At 36.9% G+C, this 17,912-nt stretch overlaps 2 protein-coding genes across 2 annotated transcripts in view; both read left to right on the top strand.

Annotated features, from left to right (window-relative positions):
• Positions 1-1,575: 1,575 nt before the first annotated feature.
• On the top strand, positions 1,576-6,804 carry LOC127494821 (platelet-derived growth factor receptor-like protein). The gene is made up of 6 exons (XM_051860986.1): positions 1,576-1,803; positions 2,507-2,810; positions 2,904-3,055; positions 3,195-3,488; positions 3,580-3,719; positions 5,417-6,804. Exons 1-6 carry the CDS (start codon positions 1,746-1,748, stop codon positions 5,633-5,635), a joined length of 1,167 nt encoding a protein of 388 aa, XP_051716946.1. The 5' UTR covers positions 1,576-1,745; the 3' UTR covers positions 5,636-6,804.
• A 3,197-nt stretch (positions 6,805-10,001) lies between these two features.
• The window catches only part of n4bp3 (NEDD4 binding protein 3), a 28,948-nt gene continuing 21,037 nt past the window's right edge, over positions 10,002-17,912 (top strand). The window contains exon 1 of the mRNA XM_051860700.1: positions 10,002-10,192. The gene's annotated coding sequence lies outside the window, so the exon portion shown is untranslated. The remainder of the gene's footprint in view (positions 10,193-17,912) is intronic.

The following is a 17,912-nucleotide window of genomic DNA, read 5'->3' as shown; positions in this document are numbered from 1 at the left end:
AAAATCACCTTATTTTCAGGCCATTTATAAATTTAATGCGTCTGGCTTCCGGTGTCATTCGCTTCCAGTTCTTTTTAGCTGTACAAAACAGCTTGTTATGCTGCTTGATATTGCAAACTGGTATTTCTTACCATATTATTTTAATGCATTGTCTTAATTATAAACACGCAAACAGGTTTACAGTTTACTGCACTTTGATATTCTTCTCATTATTTCCCTATAGCAGCTAATAAATCTGAAGTCTCGCACATTCATAGAAAACACCTTACTTCCACATTGAAAAATAAGATGGAATATGGCGTCTTACCTAGTGTTTCTTGACAAAGTGACACCGCCATCTATTGGCCTGGCAAGAATAATACAGTATTTTTAGTAGTTTTAGTCGTTTTCATGGAGCCGTGTGAACGGGATCATTTTAACAATGTTGTCATCTGTACACAAAAAACGCAAAGAGTTTTTAGTACATCGTTGTCGTGTAAACCCTAAAAATCCTTGAAACAGAAAACACAACAGATTGTGGCAATCGTGATTAAAATGCAGTGGTTACTTCTAATTCGAAATGGCTAGATATTTTTGTTAAAGGCCAGTTTACTTGTTATAGAGCAAATAAACAATACAATATAATAATAATAATAAAAATATCTGCATCCAGTATCGGAATGGGTCAATTTGATTGTAAATAAATAAATCAGAATCTGAATTGGCCATGAAAAAATACTAAATACAATCTGGGCTGTCTTTTTCTATCAATTCTTCAATAGGTACACCTTTCTTTCATAAAGGTCGAGGTCAGGGATCTTGGGCTTAAAAGTTTGGTGACCACTGCTGTAGAGAATCCCCTACTGCACATTTAATTGTTGCTTTTGACCAATTAAAGAGACCTTGCTAAATACAAGTATTAATTTCTTTAATAAAAAAAAATAAATAAAAAAAAATTGTAATCAGTTGTACTGACCCCAAACATTTAATTGGGAGAATGCTTCATTCATGAAAAAATAGTTTTTCAGCATGATTTGAGTAAAATGAAGAAAATCTATGACATTAATATTGTCAGATTTTGTTGTTGACTTTGATGTAACAAAAAGTAAGCTTGGCAGACAGTTTTGGATATTTCAGCCTCTCCTTGTTCAAGTTGTACTTGCTTAACTAGAAAATAGCTGCTCAGAGGAGTTACTAAGTGAACTGATGTGCCTTTAAGGGACTTTAATCTTACTTTCAACTCTCCGGGCACAATATTACCATTCACAATATAGAACAATAGTACCATTCACAAAATCCTACCTGTGGCATACTAATCAGATTATTAAATCTGGTTCATTCTGCAGCAAAGTCCGGGCAATGAGTTTATAGGCCGATAGTATATGTTATGTCATTTGTAGTGCAATTTTAAGTTTACCAAGTAGTCATTGTAGCCTTGTGACAGATATTTTCACAGCTAGCAAACCTTAGACTGACGGCTCTGAGTTTTTACAGCTAAATAAACATTGGCTGCTTTTTCAGTTGGATGGGCAGTTCTCCCCCAGCCCTGATTGGTAGAATGAACACAGAAAGGATTCAGTGTAACTAGAGGAATTTAGAGTGTTCATGCGACTCTCGTAAACATCTGACCCCTCACTTTACACACTCGGTTCCTCCTCTACTGCTTCCTTTCTAGTTTTCCCTTCTCTGCATGTATGCTCAAGATCTGGGAACGTATACCAGAGTGAACTAAAGTTTGTTTGTGGTCGCTGTGAATATTCTCGGCCATGAAGTGGAGGGTGGTGCTATTTGCTTTTCTTGTTTCTCTTTTGATCATTCAGTTTGGTGAGTATCTTACCTCTTAAGAGGCCACATTGTACATTAAGTAGAAGTGACTTTTGGTAACAAAAGGAGATGAAGAAAAGCATTTAACTGTATAAAGCAGCTATGAAAGCAATGCATGTAAAACATTTAAAGTTGCATATAAAATACATAAATGTGATCATTTTGTTGGTGCACTTAGTAAGTTTTACTCTGTTTAATATGTTGTACACATGAGAAATGTTTAAAATTATGTACACACACACAGAATAATATCAGTAGCCCAGTAAGAGTAACTGAAAACCTTGATGCAGTGCATGATGCTGTATCCACACCACTAGTTGTCAGTATAAGTCCAAGATGACTGCCATTTAAATAAATTGATAAAACACTTTCTTATGATGGCATGTTTTTTGATAACATTCTTTCAATAGACTACATAGACATTCTACTGACTATAAGTAACTTATATGTCAACTACGGGCAGAGTATATGCTGAAATGGTTTTGGCGGAGTGGTGGAAAAATCACACCACGTGGAATTTCATGGAATATATGAATTGATAAAATGTATTTTAAATGAAATGTAAGTCACTTTGTATAAACTGCACAAATGATATGCATAAATGTAAAAATTACTGAGTATAATAAATCTTAAAGAGTATAATAAATATGAACTGAGTTAAATATCGACAGTGTTTCAGAATGGTTTGTCACATGAAAAACAGGTATGTGCCAAAAGACCGAACCTGACCCGAAGACCAAAGCTGAGAAGAGACCAAATGGAAAGTCCAAGACTCCGAAGGGGCCAGGAAAGGGAACCTCTTCCAAACCTAAAGTGAAAACCACTCCAGAAACCCCCAAAGAAGCCCAGACATACCTCACCCAGGTGGTAAACAAGGGAAGGTTCCAGAAAGTGGGCGACACGCTGACTGTCCAAGCAGGTGATGTGTTAGAGCTGAGGTGTAAAGGAAATCCTGTCCAGTGGGCTGTTCCTGCATATCTGGAAGAGGATGATGAAGGACGACTCAGGTATGAGCTAACGGTGATAATTAATCTTTGATCACATTTGATTGTATTAGTTTAGTTCAATGAATCAATTGCTGTTTTTGTCTGTATTTTTAGGACAGTTCAACATGAACGTTATGGCACACTGACTTTGGCAAACGCAACAGCAGCAGATACAGGGGAGTACACTTGCTATCCCATGTACTGTGAGGATAAAGACTGCAGAAAACAATATGACAAAGGCGTCAAAGTCTTCATCTTTTTCTCAGGTAATATGGGAATGTAATGTGATGAACAGTGTGCAAATTGTATAATGACTGTCTAACTGTACTTCATCTTTTCACAATTTGCTCAAGAGTCCAATATAAACACAGATATGTAAATTGTTCATTGGTATTTCTCTCTTAGATCCTCAGGAGTTGTTCGTACCTTCCTCTGATTATTATGAGGTCATTCAGCTTCGCACTAACTGGCCCACCGTCCTGCCATGTCAGGTGACATCTCCACTAGCAAAGGTGACTTTACACCGGGAATTTCCTCCAATGGAGGTGAAGGTGGATGGACGAGAGATCTCCTTTGATGTCAAGAAGGGTTTCACCATCCACAGGCCGAAACAGTATCATGCTGGTTCTCTCTACTGTGTGGCAAGCCTGGGGAATCTTCGCCAGAGCTCAACCAAATACATGCTCATCTATGTCAACTGTGAGATTTTTTTTAATGCAGTACATAAGCATGTGACCATATAATTCAGACTGCAGAAATGATTTCAGAATGCCTGTATATACCCTGGCAGATCCAGCCGCCCCTCCGTTTCCTGCAGTCCAGACCTCTTCTGACACTGTGGCAGTGGGACAGAATCTCCAGGTGACATGCACTGTGGTGGGAGAGCAGGACGTGGTGGTGGACTTTACCTGGGAATATCCTGGGCAAAAGGTTAGACCAAAGGGTATACGAAATACACACAACCTTACAATATTTAAAGTCCACCTGTAGTCAGTAATTTTATCCTTTAAAACTCATCTTTGATCACCAAAATTACATATTTAAATGGTTTTTCCTGTGGAAAAAACTTAATGCCTTAAAATAGCTTGAATATAACTCTACACCATTGCATCATTTAGTATACGTGGATCTATGAATATGCTAATTAGCATAACCTCCACTTACTCACGCAAGCTCAAAAATCCACTCTGTCAACTTAGTGAGGTAAACCCTGCACAAGGGTATCGCTCTTTACAACGTCAGACACATAACGGTAATTAATATGATTAGCATTTTGCTTGACTACGTTATCAAACAGCTAATAATGTGTTGCTAATGATTAACAAACCATGTTCCACATACATCATACACCCGCCATATTGCTAAATCTACACAATTTATCATATCAACAGAAAAATATAACGGGATAACCTGGCTTCTCTTGAGACTCCCCTACTTCAGAGCGGTAATAGTTAATAATATGCTAAAGCCCGCCGGCACGCTGACATGATTGGTTACAAGGTAGTTTGTGACATAAGAAACAACAGCGATTTCAAACCGGGTTTTTGAAACTGTCTTTAGGTCACTGCAGTTTTAAAGAGAAAATACTTAGCAATGTTGTCTTATGAATTTGCGCATGGTTTGTCTTATTAAAGCATATTAAAAACACCACATAGACATAAACAACATTAAAAACTTGATTTTCACCACAGGGGCACATTAATAATATTTTAAATATTTTTTGTATTTACAGAAACATAGATTTTTGAATAAAACATTGACCCTATAAAGCCTGACTTTTTCTGAAAAATCTAATTTGTTGAAATGAAACAGTTTATTGAACTATTAGACAAAATATAAAAGATAGGAGGAACAAAACACCTCATTTTTATTCAGAAGCCCAAACTGAGCAGAAATATGCAATTAGGTACAGCTGCTGCTGATATTTATATGGCCAAAAAGTAAAATTAAATTCTGATAGCTTGTAATGTAAATCAGTAAGATCTGTACGCAGTATAGCAGACTTTACTTTCATAAAATGCATATAAATATCAGTTGTCACTCTATATCTCCCAATATTAAGTCTTAGTAAAATGATATGTAAATGCTTAGTTTTATGATAAAAGCTCTGTAGACATAATGCAACAAAATGATTGAGATGTAGAAATAAACATTCCTCAAAAGACTGATACACCATATTTGATACTCAAATTTTAACATGATTTTTCAAAATAAATAAATAAAATTAAGTATGGACAATCAAGTAAACTTCAGATGCTTCAATCCAGGAAGTGTTCACCTTGAAATATTACTAACAATATAAAGTTATTCTAATGTTTAATGTATTAGATTTCACAGCAAAAAGACGTGTACTGCAACTTAAAGGGGGATGTTTTCAGAATTATACTAAAAGACCTTTTACTTGCTAAAAATAAAAGTATAACTATTGATCAGATGATAGAAGGCAAGTAGTAAGATTGTGTACAACAGGTTTTTCATCATGTTGACAATTTAGAGACTTAGAAATTTGCATTTTGCATCAAATATGATACAGCACACTTTTGTCAAATAAATTTATAATTAAATTATATTAAATTCATTATTTAAAATATTTATTTTGAATTATCCTTTTTATTTTTCATTATCAGATTGGGCGCCCGATGTACACCCAGGACAGTGTGCAGACAGTGCAGGTGGATGGGCAGAACCGACAGCGATCGCAGACAGTACTGCTGGTGGATGAGGTCAGAGAGGTTGACCAAGGAACATACACCTGCACAGCTCAGAACCTACAGGGTTCAAGGTCTGCATCTACCTCTGTCAAAGTGCAGTCAGCACGAGCCAACGCCAAGCCTAAGAAACCATGAAGCCTGTCAAAGAAGTCCCACAGAAACCTGAAAACCCAGATCATGCCAATCAGATATGTAAGCAATAAGGTTCGAGAGGCTAGTGCTGTATCGTGAATAAGTCGTCGCGTCATGCCTGCAACCCCTTCAGCCGTGACTTATTTACGATACAGCACTAGCCTCTCGTACCTTATTGCTTTTATAAAACGGTTACCACACAATACAAATATTAAAGCCAAAAATATGTATCAATGCAACTTTCATGAAGTAAACTTTTACTAAAAGCCTTCCTTCCGCCAGAAAAAATAGTCCCTGACCCTGAACAGCAACAGAAATTACATTATTACGACATTAGATGGCGGCAAAGACTGTCTTTATGAGTGTGTCAGTCAGTAGCGAAGACTTTTACAGTGAAAAGACTGAATTGTTGTGAACACGGAACAAGACGCAACTGACAAATGCTTTGACTAGCGCTGTCAGTCATGGGAAAACCCTTAAACTGTTAAAAGGACAAGTTAATACATTGGACATTTAAACAGATTTTTTATTATGAACATAAGACTGACCTGAAGGAAAATGCTAAATCTGAATGCAGGTAATAAATTCACTCACTCAATCTCTTTCTCACAATACTCTTCTACATAATACAGTAAGCTTCAATGAACAATATCAGCTGAGAACAAGCAGTTTACATTGCTAAGAGTGGTTGCTAAGGGTGTTGTGTAGTGATACACAGAACCGTTGGGTGAAGCGGTCATAGCCGTGTTTTATAGTGAATAATCAGAATCAAGGACAGGAACTAACCGTTTTATAATCTCAGCTACTAAATGGCTGTAAATTAACAAGAATGATCTTCACAGAACACTGTGTTTTTTCCTTCTGTGACAGAAACCAGATGCAACAGAGCAAAGCGGTAATACTTAAATTACACAATATGTGCACTACTATTGTTTCACTGACCCTGCGGCAAGAAAGCAAAGGGGATTGTATATCTGTGAATATAAATATCATCTGAGCACAAAATTAAAATTTGCCAATCAAACATGCAACAATAGAAATCTTAGAGCCTATTTAACAACATTTAACTTTAGGCTATTTACACATTTCTAATATTGTGCAGTTTTGAATCCTGTCTACATATTAGCCTATGTTTTTATACTATGAAAATAAAACACAGTATATTAATGCCAGCTTCTGTTGTCTGTGTCCTTTATAAACTATTATAATCAAACTTTATGAAGCCATTGTTTGCTGTCACTGAATGAAACCGAATCCCAGAAATACCACAGCGTTAACATAACCAGCAGAGGGCGACACATTTGTGATGTTGAAAACACAGGACAGATGCTGAACCCGCAAAAGCAATGTGTTCATATCACAACAACCACTGGCCATTACAGCCCATTAAACCCCTGACTGTCTTAACCCCCAAGTATTGATATTCATAATGTGTTAGGAAGCCATTGGTTTAAAAAAATGTTTATTCATATTTTCTTGTATAGGTGCACAGCACTGTAATAAATTGTAAATTGAAGTTGCTGAATTCAGTAAGCTAGAAGCCTAAAACTTTAGTATAAATCTCAGCATATTAGAATGATTTCTGAAGTATCATGTGACACTGAATACTGCAGTAATGATGCTGAAAATTCAGCTTTGTCATCACAGGAAAAAAATTACATTTCAAAATAGGCCTATATTAAAATAGAAACAGTTCTTTTAAAAGGTAATAATGTTTCACAATATTAACCTTTTACTGTATTTTTGATCTTTCAAAGACTCGACACTTCTTTCAAAGGCATAAACAAACCAAATTGCCCAGAAGCTGATTTCCTTTTACTCATTTACTGTTCCTTAAATGAAAGCATTCAGGATGTCTCTCCTCAAAGGGCAGGAAGTATAGTGTGCACTCAGGTGTGTGCCTGCCCAGAGGCCATAGAGTCAGAGAGTGAGCGGAGAGGGGCGGTAATGACAGGCCGCTGACTGTCAGTCTTACTCAGTATAACGAGGTCTGGGGGCCAGATATGAGTCTGTCTAGATGCATCTGATTTTGTAAGAGTTCTGTGATTAATTATAACAACCAGATTTGTCAGAGCTTAGGATACACCTCTTTGATTATGTCTGTTCTGTTCTTTCCCATCGGAAGTGCATTATCTGTATAAAAATGTTATAAAGCTGATGCAGCTCTTACACAGCACAGGCTTAGGTCTTAATTGTGCTCCAGTTTACATATCCAGATAAACAGCAGAAATGAAGGAGTCTATTATACCAATTTATACCATTCATAAGTTTGGGGTCAGTAAGTTTTTATTTATTTAAGTGCTTTTTAAAGAAATGAATACTTTTCATTCAGCAAGGATGCATAGACTTTCACATTGTTACACAAAAGTTTTATTTCACAAATCTTGTTCTGAACTTTTTATTCATCAAATAATTCTAAAAAACAGGTACCATGGTTTCCACAAAAATATTAAGCAGCACAACTGTTTTCAACACTGATAATAATAAGAAATGTTTCTTGAACACCAAAGCAAATACCAGAATTATTTCTGAAGGAAATGTGACACTGAAGACTAGAGCAGGGGTATCAAACTGGGGTCCGGGGACCTCCAGAAGGTTTTAAGGGGTCCCCAGAAAATTTCAGAGAATAAAACGACAAAACAAAAATGGTTAAAGTCTACCGAACATTCTGTTTCATTTTTAAATGTTTCTCTCCTTTCTTGCCATATACATACTTTTCAGAATTGTAGCCTATATGTTTGCTTTGTATCTTTCTAGTGAGTTTTTCTCACTATAGTTCCTATTATCTTGCTCACTGGGGTTGCAAGGCAGTATTCTTAAAGTACGTAAGTAGCTTACATACATTTATTGTGAAAGTTGCTTATACAAATAATTTTTAATTGAAAATGTTCTTCTTCAGGTTTATACATCCAACATTAAGTATAGCCCATTTAAAGGTGCAATATGTAAGAATTTTGCAGTAAAATATCCAAAAACCACTAGGCCAGTGTTATATATTTTGTTCACTTGAGTACTTACAATATCCCAAATGTTTGCAACTATCTGTAAATCGTGAGAAAATTGCAATTTTAACCAAGGCTCCGAGACGTGTGAGGAGTCGCCTGTCAATTGCGTCATACCCGCATTACCCTCGGCTTCCGGTTTTATTTTGTAGAAATCATGGAAACACCAAAGACCCTTTAATATTTACGTTAATAGGCAAGGGAACAACTGTTTTGATATATTTATAGACAGAAAACTAATTATTGTTATATAGCTCAACACGTTTAGTCTTATTGTTTAAATCTAATTTTCTTGATTTTCCGCGAGTACCATGCTTTACCATGCCTCAGAGAAAAACACTACTTGGTGAAGTAGCTAACATAGCATAATCAGATGCAGCTTTATTTTTAGTAACAGTAATACAGAATTTTCTCCATCATACAATACGTTTTAAAATTAATTGCATGCCATTTATCAACACAAGCCATCCAGTATTTAATATGAAATTCTAAAATCGACCTATCTTACTGCAGTGTGCAACAAGTGTCTCACAGCAGCCACCGAGCGAACGCACAGAGTAACGTTATTACATTTTCAACACAATCAAATGTATCTAATATGATAAACAGAGCTGCGTTACCTCATACTCATGACCGGAATAGCGGAAGCGGTGCCGGCGACTGTGGCATAATAAAAGTTCTGCTGCTCTCGAGGCGTGTGTTGAGCTTCAGCTCCCACAACACTCGCTCCTGCTCTACTTCATACTACAGTAACGTTAATAATCGCATCCATGAACATGATTTCTTCCCGAGTCCTATCCCAATTCTTTTCCACCGGCTGTTGAGGTGAAGACCACATGTCCCAAGATTCCGCGCTCAAACTTGGCGTCATCAAGCTACGCCTTTGTTTTGAATAGGCCTCTAGCGGACAGAAAATATTACATATTGCGCCTTTAAGTTTAGAAACAATATGTTGTATTTATAATGTCACACTTATTATTTATCTAACATTTTAAATGTTTTTTCATGCATAAAAATATATAGATGGATTTTAGGAAGGTGGTCCCTCATAAAAGGTTCATCATATTTGGGGTCCTTGGCATCATAAAGTTTGAAAACCCCTGGACTAGAGTAATGATGCTGAAAATTCAGCTTTGCATACATTTTAAAATGAATTAAAACAGTTATTAGTTACAGTTATAATTTATACCCAATAATATTTTACAATATTACTGTATTACAGTATTTTTTATCAAATAAATGCAGCCTTGGTAAGCAAAAGTGGCTTCTTTCAAAGAAAGACACATCCAGTAGTTCCTTTATGTAATCGCCAGGTGTCGCTATAGAGGCGGCTGTGATAAATGACTGAAGCTGTAGATTAGTTCAAATCTCAGAGAGGGAAACAGAAGCGCAACATTACGTTGTGCAGGACTCCGATATCACACCATCTCCACCGCGTCTCTACAGATCGCCATCGGCGCCGAGGATAGGCTCTTTTCTTCTAAAACAATCTAAATAATCTCTTGCGATCCAGACTTCAGTCTCATATGTCTTGTGATTGAGACCGCGAGCAATAATGGTGAGTCTGCTGTGACTTTATAATCTGTTTGCACTTGCTGCAGTGTCTCTATATAGACCGCCGCATATAGTCTGTATGCACAGCTCAATGGTGCACATCACTGATCTTTATTATATATATATATATATATATATATATATATATATATATATATATATAGGCCTGTTTGTGATCTGAGTTTACAGGTGTCTTTCAGTTTGTTACACTGAAGAGCTGCAAAAGAATTTCACATAGGCTACATGTATGTAAGAACATCTCATGTCAGGCTAATAGTAGTGGACAGCAACAGAAAATGTTAAAGAGTTTTTTATATACTTTTAAACAAATGTTTTAATCAATGCATCTCATATATCTGCTTAAAATAATCACAATTCTTATAACAGTATTATTGGTTTGTTTTTGTTTTTTGTCATGGTAGCAGATTGTTATCTTCCCAGAGATTGTATGTGCTTACAGAGTGGTGCGCTTTTGTTTGAAAAACTATTGTAATGCATTCCTAGCAGGTCAGTTCCATTAGAGTAAGGTCACTAAGAAGTTTTCTCAACACTTAATAGGTTGCCACAAACCATAAAAAGGCAATTTGCATAGCTGGAGTGCAGGCTGCCTGTTCCTGTCATCTGCCTTGGTGGTCACATTGCGCTCGGGACCCCCATCTCACTCTCTCTGCAGTGTGTACATGTATTTGTGGGCGACTGTTTTGAAATGTTTGGGTGAGAGTCCTTACTCTAGACTGCAGCTCTGCTTTTGATGCCCTGAATTTAGGGACAAAAGGGAACTGAGTAGCGTTCTTCTCTGCTAGGCAGTAACCTTGGAAACCAGGGGCCACAACAGGACCCCTGACCTATGGAGTCACGGTCCATTGTGGGAGTGGCTCTGAAGTGGAGCTGGTCAGAGGGCGTGAAGCTCCTCCGCAGATCTCACATCTCCTTTCAGCTGCAGAATGTACAAACAGGGTGTCTACAACATAAAACTGCACTTAGGGTGGCTTTTAGATGAGGCCGTTGGACGGCTGACAATGGACTGCTTCTTGTGCATGTCTCTGAATGTTCACAGCGCACGTGCATGCAGAGCGACCTAAAGAAGCCACTGGGTTAGGTATTTATTTTTAGGGTTTTCAGCTGTTCTGATTTTGCAGGAAACATCCATGACAGCTGTCAGATGAGACTAACACTAGAAGCTCATGTCCATGCAAAGAATCTGACACAAACTGTCATACAATCCTTGACCTGCACTGCTGAATATATCATTGTTAAGTAACTGCTCTGCTATTCTGGGCCAGACATAATAACATTAGCTCAACCAATGACGTGAATTTGGGGGTGGAACTACCTGTCTGACATAATCTAAGCTAAGAGAAGTGTTGGAAACATGTTTGAAAACAGTCATTTTTTGCAATTCTTCTGGATGACACTAGTGGTGCAGAAATGACACAATTCACTTAACGATTCTGGTTCCATAATGATACAATATATATTTAACTTTTTTTTAATTCATCATTTTCCCCCCAAAAAAATTAAGCAGCACAACTGCTTTCAACATTGATAATAATAAGAAATGTTTCTTGAGCATCAAATCAGCAAATTAGAATGATTTCTGAAGGATCGTGTTAAAGGTAGGGTAGGCAAATTCTGTCCGAATGCAATGATATGATGTTCTACCTGCCTGTCAGATGCGAGCATTTTTTGAGAATGTGGGAGTTAAAATATGACGTGGTCGCATTTGTGTGAGTGCGTGGTTACGCACTCAATCGGTGCCTACCTGCACTTGCATTAGAGACTTATCTAATCTGTCAAGTATTATCGACTATTTGGCTTTTCTCCCGTAGTTAGTCCCATTCGAGTTTTCCCCTCTTTTGCACCTCGCTTTTAAATCGCTAATTCGAAAGCGAAAGTAAAATGCGCACGGCCGCACGAGCATTCATAACAGTTTTCACTTCATTCCTCCGCACCAGTGGACACACACCATTATGAATGTCCGTGTGGCCGTGCACATTTTACTTTCACTTTTGAATTAGCGTCAATTCGGGGTCAGTAATTGCTAGAATGGTGGGTTCATTATTATTCGTATTGAAAAACAACAACAAAACAGTACAATGACAAACTCGCTTAAATAGGCGCTTTTACATTTCAATTTGAAACCAAATCTTCCGCCATCGCCTTGTCAGTCAGCTCCTCACTCTCATGATAAATGATATCTGACTCCTCCTGCTGGTCTGTGCTGCAACTCTCGTTCAGCTCATGCTGCATTGAACAAACACGTTCAGTTTTTAATGGAAGTGTCTGTGATTTTGTTTGATTTTTGTTACTATTCACCTTATTTTTCAGGTCACGGCCATTTGTAAATTTAATGTATCTGTCATTCGCTTCCAGTTATTTTTAGCTGTACAAAACAGCTCGTTGATGCTGCTTGATATTGCAAACTGGATATTGCAAATTGTTATTTCCCTATAGCAGCTAATAAAACTGAAGTCTCACATTCACAGAAAACACCTTACTTCCGCACTGAAAAATGAGTAACATAGGTAACACCGACTATCGCAGCAAGCCTATTAGGAATTAAGTCGTCTAAAAATGAAGAGGTCAGTAGCTGATTAATTTAAAAAAAAAACAAGTGTGGAGGGTCGAGGATGCTAGATTGCTATTGCTTGCCTCTCCTAAATTTACTGCCCTACTTTTAAGACTGCAGAAATGCCTGATGAAAATTCAGCTTTGCATCACATGAATAAATTACATTTTAAAATATATTCAAATAGAAAACAGTTATTTAAAATTGTAATAATATTTCACAGTATTGCTGTTTTTACTGTATTTTTGATCAAATACATGCAGCCTTGGTCAGCACAACAAAAGTTCTTTGAAAAACATTAAAAAAATCTTACCGTCCCCAAACTTTTGTACTGTATAACGAACAAACCAACAAGTGAGTAATGCTAATTTGGCGTAAGCATTAGGAGAACAGGTGTGCGGCAAGGAAGGCATCATTCAACATTATCAGAAACTACACCTTTGATGCTGGTCCCTGCAGGGCTTTGGCTCAGAAACTAAACCATGCATTAGCATGCAATATCTTCACCTGTTTATGCTTCTATCCTGTAGCCCTGTAGTTTTTATAGGCCACTTAATAATTGCCTTGCACAACTGAAACCTGTAAACATTCTTCAATCTTTTGCTCAAGTCATTTGCATTGTTGAAAAATAACTAAAAAGTAGCCACAGTTGACAGTAGTTTATCTATTTTCAAAATACTGTAGTTTTTCTCACATTGTCATATTTTACATAAATATTTTACTATAAAAAGACTTCTGCAGAGAGATTTGAATTGGTGAATCATTTTTAAATCTCTTACATGAGTTGCTCAAATGAATGTTTAAAAAAATTTAAATCTGTGGCTGTCTTCTTACAGCTAAATATTTAGTTAAAGGTGCAATATGTAAGAATTTTGCAGTAAAATATCCAAAAACCACTAGGCCAGTGTTATATATTTTGTTCACTTGAGTACTTACAATATCCCAAATGTTTGCAACTATTTGTAAATCGTGAGAAAATTGCGATTTTAACCAAGGCCTGTCAATTGCGTCATACCCGCGTTATCCTCGGTTTCCGGTTTTATTTTGTAGAAACCATGGAAACACCAAAGACGCTTTAATATTTACGTTTTAATAGGCAAGGGAACAACTGTTTTGATATATTTATAGACAGAAAACTAATTATTGTTATATAGCTCAACACGTTTAGTTTTATTGTTTAAATCTAATTTTCTTGATTTTTTTTTTTTTTGCAAGTACCATGCTTTTACCATGCCTCAAAGAAAAACACTATTTTGTAAAGTAGCTAACATAGCATAATCAGATGCAGCTTTATTTTTAGTAACAGTAATACAGCATTTTCTCTATCATACAATACGTTTTAAAATTAATTGCATGCCATTTATCAACACAAGCCATCAAGCATTTAATATGAAATTCTAAAATCGATCTATCTTACTGCAGTGTGCAACAGTGTTTCACAGCAGCCACCGAGCGAATGCACAGAGTAACGTTATTACATTTTTAACACACTCAAATGTATCTAATATGATAAACAGAGCTGAAGCGGCGCCGGCGACTGTGGCATAATAAAAGTTCCGCTGCTTGCGACGTGTGTTGCACAGTTGCTCCAGCGGCCTTGTTCAGCTCCCACAACACTCGTTCCTGCTCTGCTTCATACTACAGTAACATTAATAATCGCATCCATGAACATGATTTCTTCCCGAGTCCTATCCCAATTCTTTTCCACCAGTCGTTGAGGTGAAGACCACATGTCCCAAGATTCCGCGCTCAAACTTGGCGTCATTAAGCTACGCCTTTGTTTTGAATAGGCCTCTAGCGGACAGAAAATATTACATATTGCACCTTTAATTCAAAAGCCCTCCTTGTTTTTGTGCCAAAAAAGTAACTTGAATGTAGTTAGCTTTTTGTTAGTTGTCTTTAGTAAATAAATAACTAACGTTTAACTACTTTAAATTATGAGTAGTTGTTTTAAAGTTGCTTCACCAACAGGGTATTCCAAGTTGCTCATAACTACATACTCTAAATACCACCAGCCACAGGACTTTAGTGAAGACAGTGGGCTTGTAGCATAGCTGCACCCAGTGAAATGAGCTAATCATGGCTGTAATCATCCTGCTGAGTTTTTCCTCCTCTTCACCTCTCCTTGCTGGCCCGCTATCGCATGAACCCCAGTGACTCATCTGACACTGCGTAGAAAGTCTCGTGCAGGATTAGGATTAGTCAGCTTTCTTTCTCAGGACACACCCTTACACTCACCACTGAGATTCTCCTTTTGCCTTTAGATCCTTTTATCCGTTGAGAGAAGCGTCTGTCGTTGTAATTAAAGATTTGTAGCTTTGGAGAAAAAATAGAAGCTCAGATCCTGCAACATTATCTCTGATGCAAAATGATGAGGATGTCATTTAAATTGACTCTATTTCAGTAATGTATCCTGCTTGGCCAAAATTCATTCTGGATGTTTGTTTGCCTTCAAGCATAAACTGTAGCTTTGTGATGATTCTTTATGATTCTGATATTACACTAAACAAACCAAGTGCTGATTGTGCTCTTCCAAAGTGGTTCCACAACAATCTTTTGGTTTCACTGACAGTACAAAACATTTCCTTTGCTCTAGGTTGCTAACACAAAGGATCAGTTTCATTCTCATGTGACAATGTGTAATTGGAAAGAATTAGATTTGGCTTAATTTCGCTACCTATAAAACAATTAATTAAATACAGCAAGGCCTGGTTGTACGATCTAATCGCAGTTATTTTAGATAACCACAATAATTTTTCAGTTTAAATTTCAATCACATTTTGTTGTCTTTTCTGGTGTGGTAGGGAGAAGCAAGAGTGTCTAATCTGGCAGGGAGTAAAGAATAACAAATATATATATTATACAGTACACAAATATAGTCAAATGTCTTCCTTCAAACAAAATGTTTGTATTATATTATATTATATTATATTAATGAACTGCTCAGAGATGCAAAGGTTGATCCACAAGCAGTAGTTTATTAAAGGGTAATCTAAAGACGTGATCCAAAAAACAGGCAAAGGTCATAAACACAGAGTAAACAGTCCAATACAAACACCAGGCTTGAAACTTGGGCAAACAAGGTGATCCAGAAAACAGGCAGGGGTCAAAACCATGGGACAGAAAATCAATGGCATGCTCAGAAATGCAGTAGTGACACATACAAGACTTCGCAATCAATGACAAAATGAACCAGGCTTAAATAGGCAGGGACTGACAAGGTAATGTGAACCAGCTGAGAGCCATCAGGGATAATGAGACCGGGCAGTGAGTTCTGGGAAATGTAGTTTGTGAGGAAATGACAACAGTCTGGGGTGGAGTTCCCTCTGGTGGCTATCAAGGGCACTCCAGCTGGTGATCGCGACAATTATATTATATTATATTATATACATATTAATTTTCATAGCATTAAAGTTTATTATATCGGCCTATTTTATTAAAAAAAAAATTATACACTGTAAGTGACATGAACAAAACTCAAATCTCAATTATTTGTATGACAGTTAATCGTCAGCACACAATTCTTGATCACCTAAATACAACTTGGAAAATATTATGGCTATCGATATATTAAAACAACCAAAAAAATAGAAATATATTCAATTTCTGATTTTTTTTTTTTTTTTTTTTAGTCCCAATTTTTTTGTGTGCAAAACATTTAACCCTAGGTTACGCCAGCTGCAGTTAGCGTACTACATGTTGTTTTGGATGAAATGTCTGTACTAATGAGGAAGTAAATAATAATTTGTGTGGCCCTTAGTTGACTTAGGGTTCATTTCCTCCTCATCAAATTTCCAACCAATCATAAATGACAGAAACTACTTCAGGGTGATATCAATTACAACAATTTCTTTCCATTACTCAGATATTTTTCATAGTGTTAAACAGGTTGTAATTCAAAACTACCTGGAAATCAGTTTGCAGTTTTTCTCTGAAGGTATGTTGGGCTGCAATATAGAAGAGGAGTCAAACTCCTGTACTTATTGTTTCTTTTTATAGCTGTCTAATGGCTGCTCTCCATAAATGTACAGTGTTGTGTTTTTCTGAAGTTTTTTTTTTCTTTTTTGAGTTTTTTTTTTCTTCCACTTCTTTTGTAGATCTCACATGAAAAAAAATACTCAAATTTGTTGATGAAAGAGGTTCTATGACTTTTCTAAGCAATTAGTCTTGCTTTTCATAGCTATTCAAACTTAATTATCTTCTAAGGGACTCAAAATTTTGGATTCATGATGATGGACTGAGGTTGAGGAAACAGGTTTGGCTCAGTTGTCTCTCATCAGATATCTGAGAGCAGGCTTAGACTTGTCTACCTTACCACATCTTCATCCTCCCTCTGTTCTCTTTCTTCTTTTTCATTCGGTACTCCTCCTCTGTCATCTCGGAAAGGCCTTGGCAATGGTTGAATTTATGGAATCTTCTAGACTGACGAGCCTGGAGGGGAGAGAATATGCAACACTGTATTTAAGAAACATGACTGGGGCACAGTTGCGTTTACGAATTACAAAGTCTGCTTCGTCCTTCAGTAGCTATTTATTTTTCTCTTTGATCTCTCTGCCAGCCTGCCTGTGAAATAACCCTCATGTAAATATGGCCTTTCCAAAAATCTCCCTCCCAGAAAGAATATGTTTGTCTAGTTGATCCTTGGCCAAGATTGACGTACTTTACATTGGTTAAAGTGTATCATGAAGTCAGCTGAGGCATTCTAGAAGTGAGATTGGCCCTTTCTGACACCTGTAGCAAAATCGAATGATGATGTATCGACCAATACCAAATGTTTTTTTTTTTTGTTTAAAGAATGAAGTATATGTATATCTCAATAGCTGTTATGTTGAATCAAATGAATACATATCAGGTACTGATACAGAAGTATACGTGGATACCACAAGAAACTGACTCATTTCATGTAGAACAAGCCCCCCATTTTATTCAAGTGTCTCCCACCAGCACGATGTAATTTGATGCTCTGGAGAGCTTGCCAAGGCTGCCTGCATGGTGTAGTGTGCAAGACTAAGCCTATTGTTTAGACACATTGCAAGATGACAACACATGTTTCCCACTGGACACCAAGTTCTGCGGTGATCCTCAGAGCTTCTCCATCACAAACATAATTTTATTCTTTGGCCTAAAGCACTTTCTGTATTCTAGTTGGTTCCGC

Source organism: Ctenopharyngodon idella, chromosome 14 (genome assembly GCF_019924925.1).
Source record: "Ctenopharyngodon idella isolate HZGC_01 chromosome 14, HZGC01, whole genome shotgun sequence".
NCBI lineage: Eukaryota > Metazoa > Chordata > Actinopteri > Cypriniformes > Xenocyprididae > Ctenopharyngodon > Ctenopharyngodon idella.
This window is presented reverse-complemented; position numbering and strand designations above follow the sequence as displayed.